Source organism: Betta splendens, chromosome 14 (assembly GCF_900634795.4).
Source record: "Betta splendens chromosome 14, fBetSpl5.4, whole genome shotgun sequence".
Classification (NCBI taxonomy): domain Eukaryota; kingdom Metazoa; phylum Chordata; class Actinopteri; order Anabantiformes; family Osphronemidae; genus Betta; species Betta splendens.
Window position 1 is genome coordinate 7,711,340 of NC_040894.2, and position 25,092 is coordinate 7,736,431.

The window sequence follows — 25,092 nt, forward strand, 5'->3', positions numbered from 1 at the left end:
CTGCACGTAAACATCAGTCAAGTCCGGTGCACAGCCGAAAACCCCAGAGCTCAGCGCACGTGAAGCGGATTATTATTTGTTATAGTGTGGTGCACAGTGTGGTGCAGGTCTGACGCACAGCTGTTTTGATTGGCCCGCGCGCGTGCTTAATTAGGGACAGTGAGCGTGTCCAGCCAGGAGCTGATCAGGCGGCGCGCGCCGGAGAACTCGGGGCAGCTACAGGCGGAAGTTGCTGCTTTTAAATTCCTCTACTTTGTGCGTGTTAATGATTGAGCGGTCGCTCTGTTTCGCGTTTTTCTCTCCCCGCTTTTGGACGTTTGCGTCTGGGAGTTGTCGCCCCCTGGTGGCCACTGAGAATAACACGTGTGAGGAGAGAGAGAGAGAGAGAGAGAGAGGGTGAAGACACGGGCTCAGAGCATGTCGCCTCCTGTTGCTGCACCTCACTGTGGGATTTGCTGTCGACCTTTCGGGCTGTACACATGAACGGAGCGAGCGTCTCCACGCATTTACTCGCAACGTGCGACCGGAAAGCTCGGAAGGGGTGAAGCGGCACGGCGGCTGTTCCGAGTCTGGAGGGGAAAACCAGGATCGTCTGCGGGGGATTTTTTTTTGGCACAACTTGGCAGAGAAGTCGCCTGCCGCTGTTGCTTTCTGCTGGAGGTGCCTTTTTTTTCCACCGTCCTGAGCTGTTTGCAGGGAAACTGTGAAGCGAGCGTGGGAAAGCGAGCAACAGATGTTTTTGGTGGATATGAGGTCGGAATGAAAGCGGCAGCGAGGCACCGGCGGCCCTTCCAGCGGTTCTGCTGCTGTGGAGTCGGGCTGGTCGCCGTCATTTGGGTCGCGCAGATCATCCAGGCACCAGGTGAGACCTATTGGGGGCGTTTGGGCTGCGCGTGCTTGCCCTCGCGCGCAAGAATGAATAAAATCAATATCCTGTGCGTCTCTGATGTGTAATTAGTTAAAATGGGGGTATGCACTATTATCTTGTATATTAAAATAATTGCATAACAGGTATAATGGTTATGTAAAAATAACCAATATCAAGGCAAATACTGTATGTTTCCACAAGGATTATTACTCATACGCATGTTCTACAAAGACGGTGACACTGTTTTAAATACTGAAATCCGTCCGCGTGTGGTCGTGATTTTGATCTATGTTGTGCAGGAATGCGACCGTTCGTTGAGTGCGGCACATGAAGCAGGAGCAATTTGTGGCATGCAAATCCAATCACTGCGGATAAGTTTAGTTATAGGTTGGTGGAGAGCCGCCACACGTTCACTCATCATTTATTCAGCTCAGGGGACATGCTGTGTATCGCTGGACATGTGTAGGAGTGACTCTGCTGAGCCTTGAACCTGAATAGTCATAGTGTTTTTTTCTTTTCTATTTCCGCCTTTCCCCATGCTGGGAATATAGTGAATAGATAATAGATTTTTTATTTATCCCCAGTTGTTTACACTAACTGTCATTCCATACATAACACAATATAACTCACACAAAGCACATGTGATTAAAATAATCCCCGTTTTCCCAACGGGCTGCTTCCTCATCAGTCTTCGTGGTAAAATAAACTTGACACAGTGAGTACAGTACATCTATAAAAGGACATGCAGCGTAGTTCACGTCAGATATATCACGGCTTCTCATTACCACTCATGCATAATAATCCTGCTCAGAAATTCCTTCATCTTAAAAATCATGAGCCGCTATAAAATCAGTTGCATCTGTTTTCGTTTAATGTGCACATTTCTATTTTATTTCTTGCAAATGAAGAACTCAGATCTAGATGCATTAATGGGCATCTTCCTGCCCCCCTCCCCCCCCTGTCATCTCCCCTTCTGCTCATTATCCTCTCGTCACCTTTACTTATGCAGTCGCACGCTCAGCACCGTTTTTCTTCACTAATCCTGCATGCATCATGAAGGTTTGGACAAACTAACTTTATTTTATTTTATAGTTTGATTTAAATTTAACTGTCATCCTCGTGTTGCATGCCGTCCTTCTTATTGAAGAGTCTCCCGCTGAATGAGCCGTGTCGCTCCGCTGAAACTCTATAAAAGCCCTGGACAAAGCTGATAGTCTGTTGTTTGTAATGATGACAAGCAGGTTACACTATGGAAAATACTAGACACTCTGAGCATCACTGCTGATGTGACCATGTATGGGTGTGTTGTATTGATCGGATTCAGGCAAAAGCACACATTTATTTATCAGAAGTTATACCCCAATATAAAAATTTTCAACAAGTACAGTTATGATCTGCACATTCTACAGCATTCATGGCTTCAATAATTAACATTTCATTGCACCAAAATGTCCGATGCCATGTCTGTATGTGACAGCGCATTGGAGGGGTGAGCTAAAGGGTTTGAGACAATCTCCGCAACATGAATGGGAATAATGAGATTTTAACATGGCCTGATGATGTAGACACCTAAGGCATCATGGAGAGAGCCCACGATCCACAGCCGGTAATAACAGTTTATGTTAATGTACATATTTATGGGATAAATATTGCAGTCTCCAGTTGCCCTCATGGTCGAGTCCTAATCTGTAATTTATATAACTGTGTGCTTACGTTCCATTTAAGGTCAAACCAAAGGTTTCATCAGCTCTGTTTACTCCAGCATCACTCTCTGAATGTCAGCGTGGAGATTTGAAGGACTTTACTACATAGAGATGCTCAAACTGCTGGTCCTTAAACTCACATTTTCCAATAAAATACTGTGTGAATCCGGAAGATTCAGCTGCAGTGGTGTTTACCTGTGGGAGACAGGGACTTTACTATGGCAGGTTGTGGAGGGATCGGCTGGTTCGCTCAGTGTTACTGAGGTCTGTCCAGCTTGTTTGTCAGTGGCGTTCCTGCTTTAAGGAGTCAACTCTTTTACAAGTGGTCAGCTGTGATGTAGTAAAAAGAATTAGTAGTGTTCTTTTCTCACTTTCTGTGCCTGCGACTGACGTCTCAACAGCCAGAGCTGTTATAAGGACTCGTATGTGTAGAGACGAGTTATAATTTATATTATTTACACTTAACACTATGGTATTTACTCTTACATTTGTACATCCAGCCACTGTGTTTATGTGGAGCAATGTGGGAGCAGGATTAAGATATTTCCATAAAACACCACATTTTATGTTGTGTCAGCGTTCATGACTAATCCTTCTGTAAACCTCTTTTCTTTATATTTACATTTTAGGCCTTTAGCAGGTCTTACTTGGATGAACAGTCAGCGTGCCAGGAGCGTTGCCTTATGCGCAATAGATCACCAAATCATAAGCAACCTCTAATTCAAAGGTCAGGATCAGAATGAAGGCAGTGTTGCATTTGCATTGCATTTTGCAAGTACATTTAAAGCATTAGGTTATTTTAAGCCATGAATTTATATATCAAGTAGTAGAGGTGACAAAGATTAATACAGTTTGTTTGCAGCCGTCATGTTTCACCAGTGCGGCCGTTCTTGGCTTATAAGCAAGCTGACCTACTTGTTCACGAGACAAAAGGTGCCAAGATCTGTGGCGCTTACGACCTGAGCTGCACCGCTTCCTGGGGGAAACCCTGTTCAGGGTTAGCAAGACCAGAACCCTTAGACTTATTGGAAGATAATAAGGCCATAAATAAATGATGGCTATTGAATTCACAAATACAGACATAGTGAATAAGGATTTTAATGCATATCAGTACTGTCAGATAATCCTAAAACTTTTCTTGATGTAAATTAGGTGTCTTCAAATCTGCAAATGAAATGTACAGATTTTGTTTTACACTTGTGTCCTTTTTCTTTGTGAGCCATTTTGTGTCAGAAAACCTATTTGAATTTCATACAAGTAGATTCATTTGATGCCTCAACATGAAAGCCTTCACGTGTCATCTCAGCCACAACTGCTGCCCTGTGGAAATGGGCACAAAGGTACACTCTAGAGCTGGGTAATCACGAAATGCATCAGACACAGACATCAAGCTGCCTCTTACATAAAAGGACAGCGTCTCGGTAGAACGGCTTCACTATCTTCTCAGCTCTTGGTGGGAAGGTTTCTGTGGGTGGCATTAGAAGACATGTGTATTTTAAATGACACCATCGCTCAAATCTCTTTGTGGGGTGTTCCATGGATTTCATGCTTGTACAGCCATGAATGCTGAATCCCACACGAAGACTAGCTAACGAGGAATAAAATGCAGAGCTGAAGTTGACATATAATGATTTCTGACAGCAGCACAGGCTGAAGTACTGAACATCCTGCTTTCATCCACAGCAGTAGTGAGATCCAAATGATCCAAATGTATCTGCACAGAAACAGTTTGAGTTAGTGTTTGAAAAAAGAAACTATTGCCACTAATTTAAATCCTTATAATGTATCTGGTATATTATGTTTTGTCGCAGAGACCGGGTCTTCTGGGATTCGGCCCAGCGTGACCGGTGGCACGTGGCGATCGACTCGCAGGCTTCTGCAGGAGAAGTCGGACAACCAGAGCCTGGATCAGCCTCGAGCAGGTGAGTCAGAGTCCTGTACCTGCACAGATGCAGCGTGTCCCTCCAGCGCACGCGTGCTGATTCTGCCAGGCTGTCTGCAGAACTCCCCCATCATTCAGTGCAGAAGTAGCAGAAACCGGGTGGTGCACTAATACTGTTTGACTGTTAAACATATTAATGTACTGTTTTACACACAGTTTATTTATGGTTCTTTTTTGTATAAAAGCTCATTAGAGGGGTTTTACTGAGGTTATTGTTGGACCGTGCATGTGTGTAGTGCATGCAGGTAAACCATGAGGGTGGAGTGAGCCAGATTTCTGCCTCTCCCCTGCAGGTGAACTAAAAGGTCAGGCAGACTAAGCATTGTGTTAGTTGTCAGGGGTAGAGATGAGGCTGCTGTGTGAAGGTCTGATTAGATTTTATAAGGTGGTCTGTTTCTGTTTTTGGAAGCATCGGGCTGCTTTTCGTTGCTTCCTGAGTCTGAACAGTTTGGACAGATTGAAAAAAAAAAAAAAAATGACCGAATAGAAAATAAGCAAACGCACTATAAGAAATATTTTGCCTTGAGATAAATATGGTTCTTTATCTTCAAGCTCTTTCAAGCTTGAAAATGCACAAAATGTCAGTCCTGTTCACGTAGAAATGGATGCCGATCAAATCATAATAGTACATTGTACAAACAAGCTGCACAAAGCACCTGAACAGCAGCTCTAGCAACCCACTAAAGCTATGAAATGTGGAAGGATGCTCACGAACACAGCAAATGCTTTATCATGTTGATATTCTCTGAATCTAGTGATGGTTGCATACGACATGAAGCTCATTGTGACGGTGTAAAGACTTTCTAAGACGTTCCTGTGTTTTGCTTATCTCAGCAGTTGGGAAAGATTATCACGTCAGGGCTTCCTAATTTATGTGCGAAAGGTTTATGTAATACACATCTGGCACTGGCTTTTCTATTGTAGATTTAATAATAGCACACAGTTGTACTAAACAGCATTGAGACATACAGTAGGCGTAGTTTAACCTCCCAACGTACTGTAATAGTCAATATTAGAAGGAAGGAGCATTTCATAGTTACTGTAGAAATAGTTGCTGCAAACCAAGCAGACCATATTGCAGCCAGGATATTTTTGGAGACAAACATTAAATATTAAACGTGTCCTGTGGTTTTACATCTTCGTGACATAACGGCTATTTTCGGTAACACTCTCGACTTGCTCATGTTTGAGAGGCGCACGATGACTGACTGACTGGAAACAAGCGGTGGAGCTCAGCGCGGCAGTGGGCGCTGACATTAGCGGGGCCTCGCTGCACCGCTGGCTGTCACACATCCTCGTCGGTGATATCACATCAGGTGCGAGCGAGAGAATATTCAGGCTCCATGCATCCTCCACCTGTGCTCCAATTCCTCTGTATCTGTTAATGGAGTGTGTATATATAGATGCCTCTGTACATAGAAAACGCTATTCTTTGTTTTGCCCCACAGACTTAATATATTGTAAAATGCTAATTCACTGCACAAGCAGGTGAGCCCAAGGCAGGACAGGTAGAACGATGCCGGATTGAGCCGGGCTCCATGAGGATGCCGCCTTCTTCCTCAGCAGGCTCTCTGGCAGCGGTTGCATAATCTGCAGTGTGATTAAAAAGCCTGCCCTGGACCTTAGGGAAATTATCTTGGGGATTGCACAGTAATGTCCATCCCCCGACTCTCTTTCTATCTTTTTTTAGCTCTCCATCGCTTAACAAGAGGGAGACGGTGTGATCCGCCCTCATCTGACATGCCTTGGAGACCATTGTTGCTAGGCAACTGAATGCTAAATTTTGAGACCCAGACAATTCTGTCTTTCAGGCATTAAAACTGCAAAGCAGAGATCTAAAAATAGACAGTGAGGAGATGAGGGGGAGGTGAGTGAATCCAGTTCATGTAAATTAAATGTTCATACCCCGCGTGTTGTTGAAGCTTGTTATCTTGTTTGTTTTGGCAAAGGACCTTCAGCTGAGAATAGTATTTTTCCACAGCCATCGTTTTGTTGTTTTTTCCTATTTATTTGTATTTTTTTTCCTTCCTAAAAAGCCCAGAATCAAAAATGTCTTCAAATATTCTTGGACTTTTATCAGTGATGATACAGAACAAACAGCAGTTAATGTGATCAATTTCTGCCTGACTTTTTGGAAAATTGGTGGCAGATTTTTGTTGTCGTTTTTCTACTCTGTCACAATAGTGGAACATGATTTTCAGTGTTTGATAATCAGGGCCATTGGTGCGGTTTGAATCCCCGCTTCCATTTCATCGGCGTCGTATTGAAACTGCCTCAAAGAAAAGCTAGATCAAAGAATGCATAATTGAATTTACATTACACACCTGGTGTGCGCGTGCGTGCGCGCGTGCGTGCGTGCGCGCGTGCGTGTGCGTCAACACCGGCCGGGTGGTGAGTGGCACGACTTTATTGTAAGTCGATAGAGGAGCCTGACTCTAGGACGGCCTGCAGACTTTCCAATCAATAGTTATTATGTACTGCCCACTGCCTGTCATTCACACACATTCAGTCCTTCTGCAGCTCAGCTTCTCACATCAGTGCTTTGACTTATTGGACATTTCACTTTCTTTGAAAAGATTGTCTTGACACTGAGCTTTTGTTTGTCGATCCAATCCGATGCTAAATATTTTGTGATTCACTACATGTCTATGTTGTTATTAGAAATTAGTTTGGACCAGATGTCACTAAAACATTAATACTCGGTTGAGTGAGTTTTCTCTATTATGAAGAGCTCTTCCACAGTCAGCATTACATGCACTGACACCATTCTTCACTTCAAATGCGAGCTCACGGCTGAGATGAAAACATTTCCTCTGCCAAAGCTTCAAAAAGAACCCACACGGCATCACAAACCTCTGAAAGTTGTGACCTATTTTTAACTGAAGACAAACTCCTCTATACAGAACGCCTGCTGAACCAGCAGGTGCTCGCCTTCAAGTAACAATGCAGGATCTTCTCTTACTCCATTAATAAATAAAACCTTTCCTCCACTTCTCTACTCCTCCACTCACTGATCAGGTTAGTTAAACAACTACTCCAGTCAAGTTTGTCCAGTAAAGAGGGAGGTTGAGCTGCTATATAAAGGTGACATGTACTTCAGCTTGTGAAGCCAGAGGAGAATTATGGGAGCAGTTTGTGATACTGACAGTAAAAACACTCCGAGCACAGCGAGAGGTGGTTTTGGAGCATGGAGGCACTTGTATTGTCAGAGTCTATACATCAACACTGCAGCTAAATCTTCCCTGAACACAATGAGTGTCAGTGCTTGACCTCTGATTACAAAACTCCCGTCTTTGTTGAGCCGATGGCACATCTGGCTTAAATCCCTGATTTGGGAAGTTGCAGATGTGCGGTCATCTTTTACCCTCGCGTTTCAGTTTGTGGTCTCGTGTTGAGAAACCGCAGCATACGGGTCTTGGCAAAGCACATTCCTGTCCAGCAACCTTCCGTAAACCAGTACACTGGTTCTGTCTCTGTGCGTCTCCAGACCTCCCCACCCCCCCTCCCTTTCTCAAACCTCTCCTGAGGGTTTGTGAGGAAAAATAAATATTTTTAGACATTACGCTCCAAAGCTGCTGTCACTTCCCTTTTTTTTCATTTTTCATAAATCCCGACCATGGGAAACGCATATTCACCTCCCCCTTTCTCACTGTTCATGCAATTGCTTTGCTGTTGGCTTCCTACTGCCACCCATCAAAAAAAAAAGAAAAAAAAAGAAAACTGCCCCCAGGGAGAGGGTCACCATAGCAACTGCCTTCACCAGAGCGACTCGTCAACGCGTCCATCTGAGCTGCAGCCCCGCGCTCCCCGCGACGGCGCGACCTGGGAGCTCGCGTCGGGCCGGCGGCTTCCGGCGCCGACGGCCGGGACGCGGCGCGCGGAGCAGAAGGCGGAGGACGCGGAGGCACGGCGTGCACAGATGTCCAGCAGCTGATGAGCCCGACGGGCTGCGGGAGGGAGCGCAGCCTCCCGTCTCGGCACAGTTTACATCCTAAGCCTTTATGATTTAGAGGACGGGCCCGGCCTCGGATACAACAGCTGGCACGAGAGGGCGGCCTCTTCCTCCTCCTCTGACGGAGCTGTGCCAAACCTCAAACTCCCATCCTCTGGAGGCCTGGACCGTGAGCACGGAGGCAGGCAGCGCTCTGGCACGCTCGCACAAGTCTAAACACTGGTGCACAAACATTTACATTTTTTTAACAGAACACGGTCAAATTACTGTCCACTCCCCGGGACCGCGTGGCCGCCGCCTCCTCTCCGTCAGTGCTGTGTCAAAGATCACATCGCGCACCCTCCGTCGCGAGGGAGCTTCTCTTAATCCTCGCAGGCTGTTGTTGGGTTTCCATGCAGCCGTCACGATGCTCGCTGCGCCGCGCTCATTGTGCGCCTGTCGACCCACTGTTGTCTCACACAGCGGCGCGGCTATAAATAGCCCCGCGCTCCCCAGTAGTTTGAATTCATCCAGCTCGGCCCAGAGTTGTAAATTGGAGCTGCACCGCGCTCTCGAGGCTCTTTTGTAACGGCAAGGGAGCGCAGGGACGCTAACGCCGTCATCAGCGGCTTCTTCTTTACACCCAAGGAATGACAGGAAGCAGCCACTTTCACTTCCACCTCACTTTCTGTCTCAACACAAACACTGTCTGCACGATCTGTCAGAGGATTCTGAAAAATATCGCTCAGGTTTTTGAGTTTACATCCTCTCAGTTCAGAATGAAAGAGTGATGAACCCCCTCTGCTCCCCACAGCCATCCATGAATTTCCAGAGGACATCTTCACCAAGGAGCAGAGGAAGAAGGGAGCTGTGCTTCTACATGTCCTCTGTGTGAGTACTAAACCAATGAACTCTACTATCAACTAGTGTAACTGGTTTATTCTGAGTGTGTGGTCGCTCTGCGCTGTCTTCCAGGCGATCTACATGTTCTACGCTCTGGCCATTGTCTGTGACGACTACTTCGTCCCTTCCCTGGAGAAGATTTCAGAGGTGAGGTCACAGCCTCCGTTCACAGTTTCTTTAATTGAATCTTTTCTTTAATATTCTGTGTTTTTTTTGTATCTGCCAGAACCTGCAGCTCAGTGAAGATGTGGCCGGGGCAACGTTTATGGCTGCAGGAAGCTCTGCCCCTGAGCTTTTCACCTCTCTCATCGGTCAGTACGGATCCAGATGTCACCAAAGTGTAGTTTACCTTCACCTGTGGTGTTTAACTAAATAAATATTGGCATCTCTGTCTTTTCAGCATCACTGAAACATCCATAATGTGATAAATTACCCGAATTAACCTGAAGCGGAGTTCTTTTCCGAAGCCAGGTTTTGTTTTTCCTACCAAAGGCTTTGTCTAAGCACAGAAGCTGATACAACAGAGGATGACAGACTGTGGGGATTTCTGCCCAACCTGGAAGCAAACGCAGGCAGACCCTGAACAGACATGTCTGACGTCCCCTCCTCCTCCTCTCCTCAGGTGTCTTCATCACTAAAGGAGACGTCGGGGTCGGCACGATCGTGGGCTCTGCCGTCTTCAACATCCTGGTCATCATCGGCCTGAGTGGGATTTTTGCAGGCCAGGTAAAACCCTGTTGAAACGGTGACGCCACGGCTGGCGTTGAGGCGGTGAACGTTAACAGCCCCTGTTTCTCTCTACAGACTGTGACTTTGACGTGGTGGTCCCTTTTTAGAGATTCCTCCTACTACATCCTCTCTGTACTGGCTCTCATCATGGTCAGACGTTCTTCTTATTACGTTCATCCGAGTGTGTTAAATCCCCACAGTACGCTTTAATACATCTTGTTCTCTATCTAGGTTATCTATGATGCCAGAGTGGTGTGGTGAGTCCACATATTGTGAATTGTGTTCACACTTTATAGAAATATTGCCCTACATACATGTTGGCGTCAGATATTAGCTGTAGGAACTGGTTTAGTTGCATCTTTGGGGAAAAGGTCCTCAGGCTTTCTGCCAGGAATTTAATTAAAGAGGCTTTAGATTTCGCGATTAGAGTTGATGGATCGTTACTCGCATCCACACCGGGAACGTATTCATACGGACACATCTGCACATTTATCTCCTCCTCAAATGGCGACGACGGCTGTCAGCGGGTTCAACGTTCACTGATTACAGGACATGTTTAATTCATCTGGATCCTGATTTGGATCAACAAATAACTGAACGTATGAATCGATATTTCAGGCAGTCACTCATTTAGAGTCATCGGTGGCGATAAGAGCTGTTGTAAAAATGACTTCATTTATTTAATTTGTCAGAGCCACACGAGCGGCCATTTTGATTTACTTTATCCGTAATAATGTCTAAGCTTGTTTGTTTTATTGGTTCGACCTGATGCCTTTTGCTCAAGGACCTTTTGTTGTGGTGTCGGTGGCTTTAATGAAAAACTAGATTTATCCATGAATCTAATGCTGCCTGTTCCAGTAGAGTGAACAGTGATCCACTGCAGCCTGTTATTGAAGCACACTGTGCCAAGCCGAGGGCATCCCTGTATTTCACCTCACCACTGACCCTAATGTGCAGATTTATGTTTTCCTGACTTTGCCAGCTGTTCACACTGTGAATGTGAGGGTTTCTCTGTAAATGCAAAATCACAGTCACCTGAGACCTTTTTATTTTTATCTGTATTTTATCTTCTCTATCATTTTGTTGTTCTGCACCGTACGTCATGTTAGAATAATACAAGTCCTGTTTGTGGTGCAGGTGGGAGTCCCTGCTGCTCATGACCATGTATGTGGTCTACATCATCATCATGAAGTAAGTCTGATCTCTGGCTGTTGACCGTGTGGACACCGCGTCCTCCGCACCGTGTATGTTTAAACCCACATCTGTTTGGATGCAGGTTTAACTCCCAGATTATGGTGTTTGTGAAGCGCCAGTTCAAGAGCGTGGGACCGTGCTGCGTCAGGTCGGAGGCTGCCAGAGAGGACAAGGCGGGAGAAGACGCCTCCGCTTGCAACACCTCCATGGTGCTTCTCAGCAAAGGTCAGACGCCGTCGCTGCTCTGTTCAGTGGGCGATTTTTAGTCATTCGCTCATAGGTGTTTGAAGGGATCTAAAAAAGAAGACTTGTTTTTCCTGTTCATCCCAAGCCCACAGTCAGGAGCCTCCTCCCGTCATCATGGTGGATGAACTCCTCATCCTCAACCCTCACAAGCTTTCCTTCTCCGAAGCTGGTCTGCGTATCATGATCACCCCCCACTTCTCCCCACGCACCAGGCTCACCATGGCAGGACGCATGCTGATCAGTGAGGTAGGCCCCACACACACACACACACACACACACACACCTTAAGACCTTTGCCACACCTCCCACTTCCTTCTCTCAGAGACAGAGGCTGATCCGTACTTCAAAGAACAAGCGCGATGGTGACGCCGGCTCAAGGGGAGGCTCAACCAGCAACAGCCTGAAGAGAACAGGCTCCTGCAGTCTGGAGAATGGAGGAGGGAGACCTGGGATAGGAGACACAGAGTCACGGGAAAAGCCAGGAGTTGCGGTGTCCCAGCCGGAGGAGGAGGAAGAGGATGAAGATGGGATTTTTAGTCCCATCCGCATACCTGGTACCAGCTGCGTCACGTTTCAGAAGGAAACTTTCATGTCAATCACTTGAAGTCGTTGGTGTCAGTGAATCCCCTAACAATTTGCAGAAGTCCTTCCATTGACCGTGGTCTGATTTCTCAGGTGGCTGCTGTGCGCGGGTGAAGTGGGTGATCACGTGGCCTCTGGGACTTCTGCTTTACCTCACTGTGCCTAACTGTGTTCTGCCACGCTGGCACCGCTGGTTCATGGTCACGTTCGTGGCCTCCACCCTGTGGATCGCTGTCTTTTCCTACCTCATGGTGTGGATGGTAAGCAGAGGGGGAAGTCCGACCCCCAAGTTCAATGAACGGAGTGATGCTTGAGGAGGTTGATGTGTGTTGACGGTGTATTTATAATACACACCATGCCTCAGCACACATTCATTTGCATTGACGTACTGTATGTTAAGTGGAAAATACACTGTGTCCTAATGTTTTTATAAGGTCACCATCATCAGCTACACACTAGACATCCCAGATTACATCATGGGAATAACCTTCCTGGCAGCAGGGACGAGCGTGCCAGACTGCATGGCCAGCCTGATTGTAGCTCGACAAGGTAAAAAAAAATCAATCTTCTTTTTCTCCACCCTCTGGTTTTCTCTCTCGTGCTTCACTGTTTCTCTGTCCTCTCGTCGTCGTCTTTTCAGGCATGGGGGACATGGCGGTGTCTAACTCCATAGGCAGCAATATCTTTGACATCCTGCTGGGTCTGGGTTTCCCCTGGGCTTTGCGTACCCTTGTGGTGGAGCACGGATCATCAGTACGCCCACCTCATCTCCCTCTTTTGCTCTGTGTCTGATTTTCCTCATTCACATCAGTATCGAGAGACATAGCAAAAAGAGCTGCGTTGTGACCATGTAACTGTCCCCAACAGGTCCCCATAAATAATAAGGGGCTGGTGTATTCTGTCGTCTTACTGCTGGCGTCCGTGTTTCTAACAGTAAGTAAAATAGGCACTAGATACCAAGTGTTATCAGATCAGCTGATTCGTGTTTGGTTTTGGAGTTGATCCCAGCTGCTGCTCTGTTTGCAGGTGGTGAGTGTTCATCTGAACCACTGGAAGCTGGATCGCCGACTAGGTCTGGGCCTGATGTTTCTCTATGCGATCTTCCTGCTCTGCTCCATCCTGTTCGGGCAGATGTGAGGCCCGAGGGTCAAAGGTCAACCCCGTCAGACAACATGCTATATGAGTATCTACCTGTCTACCACACGTTCCTGAAGCCAAAAAGAGTGGTAACGTTGTTGTGTTCCTTGTGAACGTTTCTGTGCACCTCTGTAGGTTTCCTAGAGTTACACTGTACACATGCAACTACACAAAACAGCAAATGTTCCCCTCGTCTTTGTACGGTGTAGTGTTTGAACGTGAGACTTTTCAGGATCGAACAGGGCACCAGACCTTGAATGACATGGCAGATGGAAGCAGCTGGATCGCTGGGCCTTCAGTAGCTCTGTGAAAGAGAGAGTGGCGCAAATGTGGTAACATGATTCCACCTGACATGAGTCGGGTGGTTGCACTGTGTGGATGCGTAACTAATATTTAAATGATAAGCAAAAAAAATGAAGTGTCCATTGTTTGACATTGGCTTCATAGTTTATATTCATTTTTAATCTCATTAAATTGTTTTTTCCTAATTTAAACAGTAGTTGCTGTGATCTGCCACATGAGCTTCACGGCAAACTAGTTATGATAATATATGTTTACATGCAGATTCTACGCATTGGTTTATGTTCCCTTCAATGAGTACGAGTCGTTCCACCGGCGTCTCATCCTTCCAGGGGCTCTTGATTACTGACGGTGCAGAGCTTTTGATTAATACATTTTATATTTGTAATGCGTTGAGACTGTGGCCAAGCTAGTTAATTACAGGATCATTAGCCTGTTGATTGAATCAGAAACACAGCCCTGTCGTGTCGCTCGTACAGTCCGTCCGATCAGTCTGAGCTGGAAGCGGCTGCAGGTGAAATGAGGCATTATAATCTGCCATGTCATACATCACATTAATGGAATTGACTGTTGGCCTTAGGTTTGAATAACCTTGTTTGTTTTTGAATGTAAAACCTCTTTGACTTTACCTTTAGTGTGCAGATATTTAAATGCATTCAAATGTAGCAGGTGGCACTGAACTGACTGACTAAAGCACAGAACCTCTGAGCATTTAGGCCCACGCCTAAAAGACTCACAGTAGAAAGGTTGACATGACAATGCACCTTGTGATAATACGTTCATGCATTTGCCTCATTACTTATAAGCAAGTATTGTACGTAAAAAGATTAATCTAGTGTTGCAGTATTTTTAGGGGACTTTTACCATGAAACCTAATACATTCTGTATTTCTGAGTGTCACAAACCTTGATGAGTTTGAGTAAAGGTTAGTTGTAAAACTTCCTGTTTAGGTACGACAATCGATGTTTATTTGAAATTATTTCACTTTGTTGGAACATTTTCTTTTTGTGGCTTCAGAGTTGTGAAATTTAAAAAAATGTCTCCTTTAGAATTTTCGTCCTTAAACTAATTAAAGGGAACTAATGTAAACAAATTAGGCAAATGACCCTGGTTAATGCAATTAGTTTTTATTTGTGTGGGGCCAAAGTATGTGAACCTGTGTCTTCAGTCATTGGTCCGACCCCATTCTGCAGCAATAACTTCAACAGCTTCAACTCAGGGATGCTTATTGGCTTCCTTTCATGACCTGATGTTCCAAAGTATTGAATTTTCGCTTTAAACTGTTGTAGTATAACTTGTGTATCTGTTGTACTATGTCGAGCTTTAGCATGTGGGTGCTTGGATCTTCTGTAGAATCGGTTCCTCAGCTTACTGTACGTCATGATGCTGCCACCGTGTTCTTCAGATGGGAGACACTTCATGTGCTGCCGTATTGCACTTTAGTATTTGCTAGTCAGCCACTTCCAGGTCTTAGATGCTCTCCATTTTTATGGTTCACATACCTTTGCCAAACACATTTTGATCCGATCATTTGCACGGTACAAACAGTAACTCACGTTTTTGTCTTAATAGTGAGTAAAGGGTTCAGGCTCCACTGTGTGTGCACTGCCTGCATCTCTTTGTATTTACCAGCTGCCTGTCTGGCTTTCAGAAACAGGCAATTCCCATAAAACTGATTTCACTTTTTTTTTTTAAACTCTAGTTTGTTTTATTTATTGTTATTTAAACCGTAAACTCAAGACTAAATGTTCCAGCAAAGCGTTTAGACATTGTTTTCTCAAATGGCTAAATAATTATTATAATTGTCTACTTGGTGTACTTTTTACTGTTTATAAATGTTAAATAACATAGTTTTACATAATGAATGTCTGACTAGTTTTGTGGTGTTTTGAAAAATGTAAGCCTACTTGTGAACCATTGTAACAGAGTGAATGCATCTTTTGTTAAGTGGAATATTAAGGCGTTAACATAAGACTCGCTGTGTGTGCGTGGAATTGAGTTGAAAAAGCGTTTAGATTTTTTGAAATTTCACTAGTCACATTGACGTACTGAAACCTGTTTTATTCTAATTGATTTTTATATTTGTAAAATATTACAAGCTAGTTAATTCAAAATTCTCATGCCCTAACATTTGCCCTACACTTACTTACTGTACTTTTGTATTTCATAGTGTTACCTGCAAACATGGAGGATAAGAAGTACTGCTTAATTTAATGACTATCCTTTTTCTATTTAATTAGAATTACATTTCTATTATTGGTCACAATATAGTGTGAATTTAAAACCCTGTATCTTTTCTGCTCAAATGTTGACTGAATTATGTTCAGCAAAAATGTTCAATAACTAGAAATTCATTAATCTGTCATTAGTCTTTAGGCTCACTAGTCTATAGCACATACTACTTTTTAAGCTAAATACTGGTCTGTGGAAGTGAATCAGGATGTGACTTTCTACCATTTTATAGACTAATTAATTGGAAACCTAATTGCAGATGTTATTTTTGTTTTTTTGGGTAATTTTTGCATTACCGGAAGCAGAAGTTGTCTCTTTGGATCTTCTTCCATGCTAAACATTCCCAACTCTACCTGAGGACAATTTAGGGGAACATGTTCTTTGAGTCACCTGTCGCAGTCTTTGCTGCAAGCTCTCACAGCACGTAAACGACCACGACAGCACCAAATCCAACCGCTGAGCTTCAGTGCTTGTTGTGGTTTCACAGCACCCAGAATGTCCTGTTTGTTCTGCTGTGATGTTGGTTTAGAGTTCAAATGTGTTGCTGTAGAGGTCGTATTGGATCATAGACTGTTGTATCTTGAGTGCAATAAAAATGTGCAATAACAATTTATCTGTCCTATATTTTCTGTAGGTGTGAATCAATGCGAGTGACCTGCTGATAAGTCCTAGACTGCCATCTAATGGAGTGAACCAGAAACATATCTGGAATGTGTGGGCTCTGCTCGGTTCACATGCTCACTTTGGTGTTTGTTCCCCTTTTTTACACACCTCCACCCTGTGAGGGGTCACTGCGGTGTTGAAGCAGATTCTGCATGTTGACACACTGTGAGGCAATGAGTCTCTGCAGCACCCAGTGTCATCACATGTTACAACATAATGTCTAACACAAGCGTTTCACTGAAGTACAACACCAGCCAGTCATAGTGCCTAGTATTTTATTTTCCTGCAGACAATCTTCATACAATAAAACATTTCATCGCAAACCAAATAAGTCCACCCTAAGAGAATTTGCTGACTGGGTAAACCAATGATCGTGGTCTAAACATTTTGATATAATGGACAATTATCTCCCAAAGCTGGAGACAAGAAACCATCATCTGAAGTAAAACGGGGCTGTCTGCAGCCTCAGATGTTGCATACTTGGTCTTGGTGTTGACACTCGAGTGCTGAAGGTGCAGCTCTAGAATGTGCTTCTTAATCACATTATGGGGTTTTGCATCTTGTTTCAAGCTTTGGAAGAGAGTGGCTCAGTCCAGACCTGGATCATAGGATTTACTAGAAAGTAAGTTCCACTTAGCTCCCAAAATGTTCCACACGTCAGCGTACGCAAACGTCATTGGTGAAGAAAGCAAAATAGTCTGTTAGCCACTGTCTCTAAATAACAGTTAAAACGTGATGAGAAAAAAAACCAAGGTATATTTGTCTAATGCTTTAGTTATTGTTAGTTGGCTATTGAAACATGATATCAGGGTTAATTTATATTACACCACTTCCCAACACCTTCACCAATCTAACTCTGATACAACTATGTAGCATATGAGAGTGCTGACAATTACTGAGCATGCACTTGTTTAACTGTAGAATATGCAGTTATTAAAGCAGACACTGCAGCTGTGTTACTATTTGTCCCTCGGTCCTTCTCGTCTATCTACAGCACGTTTCGACCTTTAAATACTGTTTCTGTTTGAGGTAAAGTACCTGCTTTAGGAGCCGAGCCAGACGTTCTTTGAGCTTTGCCACAGAAGGAAATCATTGCATAATAAAACTATGAAGTGCATGAAGCAGCGACAGAAACAGCCGCCTCTCCACAGGACTGCACATATACACCTTATCTCTCTCTCTACAATATGGAGCCTTCCACGCTCCTATCTGTAATAACATATTCTGGGGAAGACACCTTACATTATCGTACATTATCTGAGCTGAACTAACTCCGCTATGCGTCCCTGTCCTCCCAGACTCCAACAGGAGATCTAATATTGCTCTTACTTTGTCAGCAGGTGACCATCTACACGGTCGCATAGTTCTCATTTCCATTTAAATATTCTAGTGGTGCCACAGCATCAACAAATAGAAGAAATAGTGCATAATCAGCAAACTGCTACAACACAGCAATTTATCCCTTTACCTGGCTGATAATGCAACTAGGTTTTTTATTTAAGTGGGATTAGGAAACCTGTCAAGAAGAGCCAGGTGTGCAGAATAAGTTTTTCAGTTGGGGGTGCCAGCGTCGAGTCTACTTTTCTTTCCTGCTGTCGTGTTAAACAGGCTCCAAAGACCGAACGGGACAAGCACAAGCACATCCTCGTGCATAATCTCTGGCCGGCTCAGTGAGCCACTGGAAAAACGAGTTGACAACCAAACTCAAGACCAGATTTCGTTAGCCTTTAGAGCCTGTTGTGCAAGCACGTCAGGAGTTCAAGCCATTGTTTCTTGATGTGATGAAAAATGATGACTTGATGTCTGGTGATGTCAGCAGATCCCTTCGACCATCAATTCAATCACTAAATATCCACAGTGCCATTAAAAAACTGGTGGATTTCACCATAATTATTCGATAGGCACTATGAAGAGACCAAGAGGTTGCCATTCTTTGTCCAATGTGTACATACATTACACTATAATATACCATAGAAATATATAAATATTATAAAATGTCTATGACGAGGAAGCATTGACATGCTACTTAACTGAGATCTATTCTGTTATAGTCACAAAATCAACACATTGCAGGATAGCAACAAGGATTTAGCAACATTGTGTAGGCTCATGGTAAACAGGAAGTCGTTTTGGCTTCTCTATGCTATGTACTGTACGTGTGGTGAAATTCATCACTGCCCAATTTGGCTAAATGGCAAAGAAGTGAAAACATATAGGGCAAAATCTGAGCTTGATGCCGCGTAACAGTCATATATGGAGTCAAATGAGGGCAGTCAGGTAAAGGTATACTTCCCTTTTCACAATCTGTCTGTGCTGAGCGTGCTCCCTCTGAGGAGGAGGGGAAACCATGCGGCTGTGGGACGGCTGAGTGATGAGTGTGCAGGCGAGCAGCAGGGGAGCGGCCATCACGATGGCGGGGCGTTCTGGTTCTGGTATATGGACGCCTTGTCTTTCAAAAGTTCCAGACATAGATGACAGCTCCAGCTCCCTGAGTGACAAAATGAGGTTTTGACTGTAGCCCTTTCAGCCGACATCAAGCTCTCTCCTGTGTGCTCATGTGCTCGACTTACCCTCCGGAGGTTCAGACATAGGTGGGTTGAGGCAGTACATGTGATAGCCTCTGTCACAGTCGTCACAGAACAGAAGTTGATCCTAAAAGAAAGGAAACAAAACGCTTCAGCCCTTCATTCACAATCTGCCTTTAATATAAAAAAATGTGATTCCGTAAATATTTATACCCATAACTTAATACTTAAAACACATTATGTCATTACAACTTAACTTCAAGTCTTCTGGGCAAATCACTACTAACCGTTCACACCTGAATAAGGTTTTGAATGCCTTTGCTGATTTACACTGCAGCTAAAGGTGTTCCAGTAAATGTAGATGCTGACACCCACCTTGAATCTTTGCTTTCAAAACTTCCCACATTTAAGCGGGCAAAGAGGAATAGTATGAAGACTTTCAATCTCAATGCTGGTACACTCACGTCATTCTCCGAGGTGCCGCACATGTTGCAGCATTTGCATTCTATGCACTGCCAGCGGTACGTCTTCACAGCAGCCATCATCACAGGCGTGAACTGCAGGCAGGAAGGGTGGCCTGCGTTGAAGAAACGAAACAAGTCTCACTTCTGTGTTACAGCTTTTCTACAGTAACCAATTCTCTCAAATATACCTGAGCGTCCACAGTCAGAGCAGGACACCAGCTCTTCTGACTGGCCGGTCTTGTGATTGGTTTTGGAGTCTCCCAGGCAGAAATCACAGTAATTATTAGGCAACGCAAGACCATCTGGGCCTTTCTTGGGAGCTGTGAAACAAAGATGATAATATTCAGAGATTTATTCATCAGATACGCGAAGCGAATGACGAAAGGGGTGACTGATGTCTTACTCTTCGGCTCCTCTGGAAGCTGCAGGGGAGGCTCGTTGATCTCCATCTCCTCCTTCTCCTCACCCTCCTCCTCAGCCAGGTGGGAGTGGGCGTAGTGGTAGCTCAGGCCAGGGCGATTCTTGTAGCGCTTCCCACAGACTACCACCAAAACCAGAGAACACAACATGCATGAAAACAAAGAAATGTGTCCATGCTGGATAAGGTCAGTGAGGAAGGGAGGGGAAGAGAATGAAAATGATGACTAGGTGCTTAAGGAATGTTTCACTTCTTAACAAAATATACTATTGGTGCTGCTGTCGACAGACTGTAAGATCCAGACTGTTTACTGGCCATCTGCCTTGATGATATAGGAACTTTCTGCATTTTTGTCTAATCAAAAAATTTCCTATTTAAACACAGCTTTGGATACTTAAATGAGAAGGAAAACTAGTAAAACAAATTATCCACTCACACTTTACTGAATATAACCAGATGTGCAGAAAACGAGATCCATGCAGCATTTGTCTTTGCCTTAAGACTCACGTGTCAGTATATTTACTCACTTCGAGATCAGCACAAAGAAACATGGCGGTTATGAAATTGGGGAATGAAGGCGAAAAAAGTAACTCTTTAATACATGCATCAGCACATGCTCTTAGCCAGAGCTGTGTGTAGCCATTAATCCAAGTAAAGCAAGATAGCATCTCAGCCACTCACACCACCACACGAGACACTGAGCTGCTAGGTGTGTGTGACTGGGTTTACTTTGACTAGAGCTGTTTATACGTCGACTAATGTGGTCACTGTAACAGCTACACGCTCCAAATTCTCTGAACCAGTGGGATTGTGCCTGCTTCACAAAGATGCCGTTGTCACTGGTGTGTCATAAGATGACAACCAAAGACAAAGTGCTTCTTCTTTCACTTCCATACTTTCTCTCATTTTCACTTCCTCTAAAGATTATCAGTGATCTAAAAAGGGAAATTATGTCCCACAGCTGCCTAAAGGTTAAACAACTTAAACTGAGCTGTACAGGGTGCAGACAAAAATGCAGAGGGGGAAAAAGTGGTGCAGTCAAATTGCACATATTAAGACAAACAGCAGTAGGGTCCAGGTTTTATCTCATGTCAATCTGAGGGGAGTTAAGGACCAGATGCATGGCAAAGAAATGCTTTTGTGGTCTGTGGGCTGAGAGGGTTCATAGCTTTGGCTGATTATACACTGCATTTTAGTTGGTGGGAATAATAACACAGCCCTGACCTAATTCTATGTTTTTACATTCAATTAAACAAAACATTTACCGCAAAAACTAAAGTGCACAAAGAGGGCGTCTACTGGGTAACACATACAGAAAATAAATACAGGCAGTGAGACAAAAAAACAAGGCAGACCGGAGTAAAAGGAAATGAGAGAAATATACCTCTTTCAGAAGATTTTGAAATATGCTTTTGTTTGATAGTGTCTGAAAGAGAGAAGAGAAGGAGAAGAGAAAGCACAGACAGAGACTCAGAGAAATAGGCTCATACTGTAAACTGACAGAAGATCAGTCAGTCAGCACTGAAACTGTAAGTGTACATGCTTCACAGAAGAAGTACAGGAAAACACAGCAAGCAGTACAAATATGCAACCTGACAACACCAAAGAGAAACTGCTTCCCCGTGGAAGGATGTGAAACACGGGTACGAGGAACATTTGAATAATGACAAATGCACATTCAGGATCTCTAGAGAGGCTAGAATGCAGGGAGACATTAAGAGAAGAGGGAGAGGGTGTGAATGAGGAATGACGACAAACATCACAGCTCTGCGGTGCCCCTCGACTCTAAACTGTGTTCTGTTCGACACTCCGCGATCAGAACTCACTGTCACAGGCGTACGGCTTGTCTCTATCCTCCAGTGCTGCAGTATCCAGTTTCTTCCTGTTGCTGCCCACTCCTCGACCCTAAGCACAGAGACATTGCTAAGGCGACGGACAGGCTGACACACAAACAGGTTGGCGTGATGTATGTGCACGGACGTTATTTACCTTTCCTTTCCCTTTGCCTCTTCTTTTAGGAGTATCTTCTTCATAGTCTTCATCATCCAGGTCATCCAGGAAGTCGTCCGGTTCAATGATTCTCTGTGTTGAGGCAATAGCAACGGCAATGAGAAAATGTTGTGTTTTTCTGAATGCGAGCATGTGTTGCTGGAAATCAGAACCTTTCTATTGCGAGCCGCAGGGTTCAAGCCCCCGATGTAGTCGCTCATGTTTGAATCGTCCTCAGAGCCTCTGATTTCTGTAGTCGTCCTTTTATCCAACGTTTCCCCCTTTAGCAGGGCTTCCAGGCTGCTGCCGTCCGACGAAAGCAGCGCATCCTTCTTCAACCCTAAATCTAGTTCTGTGAAGAAAACCCACCTTTACCACATTTTTCCGCTTCATTCTCAGTGTGCCTGTTTTTCTGACTTTTTCTAAAGGCTGATGTGGTACCTGACTTAACGGGAGGGAAAATGAGCCGGGGGTCCTCTGGAGGGTGAGAGCGCCTTTTTTTTCTCCACCTCCTGGACGGGTAGGTGTAAAGCTGTCCTGGGGCCATGCCTAAGAGAACCCCACACAACACATCACATTCAGTGCCCACTTTTGTTCCCCACAAACACTTGCTTGTGTCCTACCTGGTCCTCTGTGCCTCTTCTCCATCCAAATGTAGCAGTTGCTCTGAGCCACCCCAGTCTGAGAGTCGAGGAAGGGCATCCGGACACTCCTCTCAGCACAGAGCCTGGCGTTATAGTTGTGACATTGCTCCATAGCATCTCTGTAATACTGCTCCCCGAGCCTGAAAATGAACCCCGAGCTGCATGAAGCTCTCTGACCAGAGTCTAAGCTCAGAGCACAGCAGGGAACGTGTTCCACCAACAGCAGGTGTACTGTTACATCATCAACAAAAGGTTCAAGAGTCAACTAACTGTCCACAAAAACAGCTGATCGAGTGCATGGTGCTTTCAGGCGAGCTACAGGCTGTGCTGCCTCATGACAGAGACCTCTGCACTGGTTCTTCTAATCACTAATCAGCATCCATCAGGCCTAACTGATGAGGCTACCAGAACCCTGGAGCAAGGCATTTACAGTTCAACTTCAGCAAGGAGTTGCAAAAACAAGTCACGACCACAGTTTTCATTTCCCTGTTTCGTCTGATCAGCAGCGAAAACGAAAACAAATCTTCATAATGTTCAACTTGCTCAATGTTCATCCTGGAGAGGTCAAAAATAAACTGAGGTGTTTCTACTAGACTACATTTATAATAACATCAACAATGCGCCATTTAATAAACGTGATGCGATTATATTTATTCTATGGATTCAAACTTTTCACCATTTGTTGGTTGAATAATGAATTGGCACAAGTCCTAAACAGAACCTGCGCTGCGCTGTGTTCCAAAATAAAGTTGGATAAAAGTTGCACAACTGTGTGAGTAGCTAAACGTCAGGTGGCTCGTTTTGGTGATCGCATATGTTGTGATGACTGGACGTTTTCCACCGTTTTCTCATTAGTTACAGTAAATGTCATCTGGACTATTGCGCTACTTAAAAGCAACGGAAACGAAGGCACGTTTACAACCTCACGCCACAAACATGAGGTTGTAAACACAAAAGTTGTGGCGGCGGCGGCGGCGGCAGGTGACGGTCCGTGGACCCAGCGTGACAGCGGTGATGTTCTGGGTTTCATTCATTCGGAACCGCTCGTCCAGTCTGCGCTAGCAGCGGCGGCCACACGTCCGCCGTGCAGCGCGTTAGCGTGCGTCTCACCTCAATGCTAGTTAGCTGGCGTTAGCACTGCGCCCGTTTCACATAGAAATGCGCAACAATTAAGCGTAACATCGCTACAAACACACAGCATGTAACGGACGCAGGTTCTGTTACTCGGACGTGTGATTTGCGCGTCGTCGCGCGTCGCTCCGCTAACTTAACGCTGCTCTTCAGTTCCAGGATGTGAGAACACGACGGTGCCACTGCGTTGCTAACCTCACTAAATGTGTGGGAATGCTGCTAAGCTAGCTAGCGACGAGGTCGGCGGCCGTGTGGTCGTGCTGCCGTTACGAAGCGGCCCCGGTGTGTGTCAGCGAGCCTGGTGTTCGGTAAGTAGAGAAGTCCAACACTTACAGTTTGACAACATTCTCAACAACAGCTGCCATCTTGTTTTCATACACGGGAAAGTGGCTCCGGGCAACTTATGCCCTCTGTCTGGACTGTAAGGCAGAGTCGGCGGCGGCACAGCGCCCTCCGCCGGCGACGTTGCGGACCGACGGATTTCACGCTAAATCCAACGGATTTTATTACACAAAGCAGTAAAGCTAGATTTAAAGCCCAGCAGGTGTTTTCACTCACGCCGCGGGAATAAAATTAAATTATAGTGCGTTTTATTGGAAGACATTTGGATAAGTCACCGACCGAAAAAAAACATCGAGTCAGTGTTATCATATTTAATTATAAGCTATATTGTGTCAACTCTCACTCACGACCATCTACCACCACGTTATGGAATATAATAAATCTAATAAATTATTTTATCCAAATACCAAATTCTTGTTTTGTGCTGATTGTGACAGAATGGACATTGTCACTGTATATTATCTGAGGATCTTCACCTAACGTCGTCCTTCTAACCTTCCACTGAGTCATCATGCACATAGTGCAAGTTAATAAATAAATTCACACTGGTTTTCCTTTAATGTGTCTCACTGTATAGTATATTGTGTGCACCAAAAGAAACATTTGTGCTGATGATTAATAGAAATAGAATCTAGTTAATGATTCTAAAGAATCCTGCGCTGTTGGGAAGATATTCTCTTGACAATAAAATATGTTTTGCTGTGATTACATATCTTCATCTTTATTTAATAAGCTAAGTAGAAAATACTTCCTTTCGTCTATATTATGCCTTATCATGACATTTATTCTTGTTTTGGATGCGTTACAGCATAATAAAGCTGTAATGAGCACGTTAGCCAGCAGATGTCGCCACTGCTACATTAAATTTACTACAAGCTGGAGGGAAAAACCAGATCAAACATCATCACTTACTTTAGTTACAAATTGTGTTTCGCTGTTAAACACGTGATTATTTTTATATTGACGTTTGTATACAATACTTTGGCTTTTCACAATAAATAGCTTAAAGTTTTTCTTTACACAAACTTGTTCTACAGTACATTTATGTTACAAACAGCTTTCCTTGTAGATCTTTATCTTCACAGCTGCTGTAGTGGAGTGTGGCTAGGTTTTAACTCAAACCTGGAGGTGAGATAGAAATCAAACCTT

General features: G+C 44.4%; 2 protein-coding genes across 3 annotated transcripts; one reads left to right on the top strand and one right to left on the bottom strand.

Moving 5' to 3' along the window:
- The first annotated feature begins 212 nt into the window (after window positions 1-212).
- LOC114869393 (sodium/potassium/calcium exchanger 3) lies at window positions 213-16,376 on the top strand. The gene is made up of 17 exons (XM_029173612.3): window positions 213-862; window positions 4,383-4,493; window positions 9,259-9,335; window positions 9,420-9,494; window positions 9,574-9,658; window positions 9,970-10,073; window positions 10,152-10,226; window positions 10,308-10,333; window positions 11,214-11,267; window positions 11,353-11,495; window positions 11,602-11,762; window positions 11,839-12,070; window positions 12,192-12,358; window positions 12,533-12,647; window positions 12,739-12,851; window positions 12,966-13,031; window positions 13,125-16,376. Exons 1-17 carry the CDS (start codon window positions 760-762, stop codon window positions 13,233-13,235), a joined length of 1,818 nt encoding a protein of 605 aa, XP_029029445.1. The 5' UTR covers window positions 213-759; the 3' UTR covers window positions 13,236-16,376.
- Window positions 16,377-16,688: 312 nt separating this feature from the next.
- dpf2 (double PHD fingers 2) lies at window positions 16,689-24,089 on the bottom strand. 2 transcript variants are annotated; one of them, XM_029174035.3, is made up of 12 exons: window positions 23,935-24,089; window positions 22,450-22,610; window positions 22,268-22,375; window positions 22,000-22,178; window positions 21,827-21,919; window positions 21,664-21,742; window positions 21,222-21,263; window positions 19,823-19,960; window positions 19,608-19,739; window positions 19,420-19,532; window positions 19,001-19,082; window positions 16,689-18,918 (listed from the first exon to the last, which is right to left on the bottom strand). In XM_029174035.3, exons 1-12 carry the CDS (start codon window positions 23,964-23,966, stop codon window positions 18,836-18,838), a joined length of 1,242 nt encoding a protein of 413 aa, XP_029029868.1. In that variant the 5' UTR covers window positions 23,967-24,089; the 3' UTR covers window positions 16,689-18,835. The 2 variants fall into 2 exon arrangements, with proteins under 2 accessions (XP_029029868.1, XP_029029869.1); XM_029174036.3 differs by lacking the exon at window positions 21,222-21,263.
- Window positions 24,090-25,092: the final 1,003 nt, after the last annotated feature.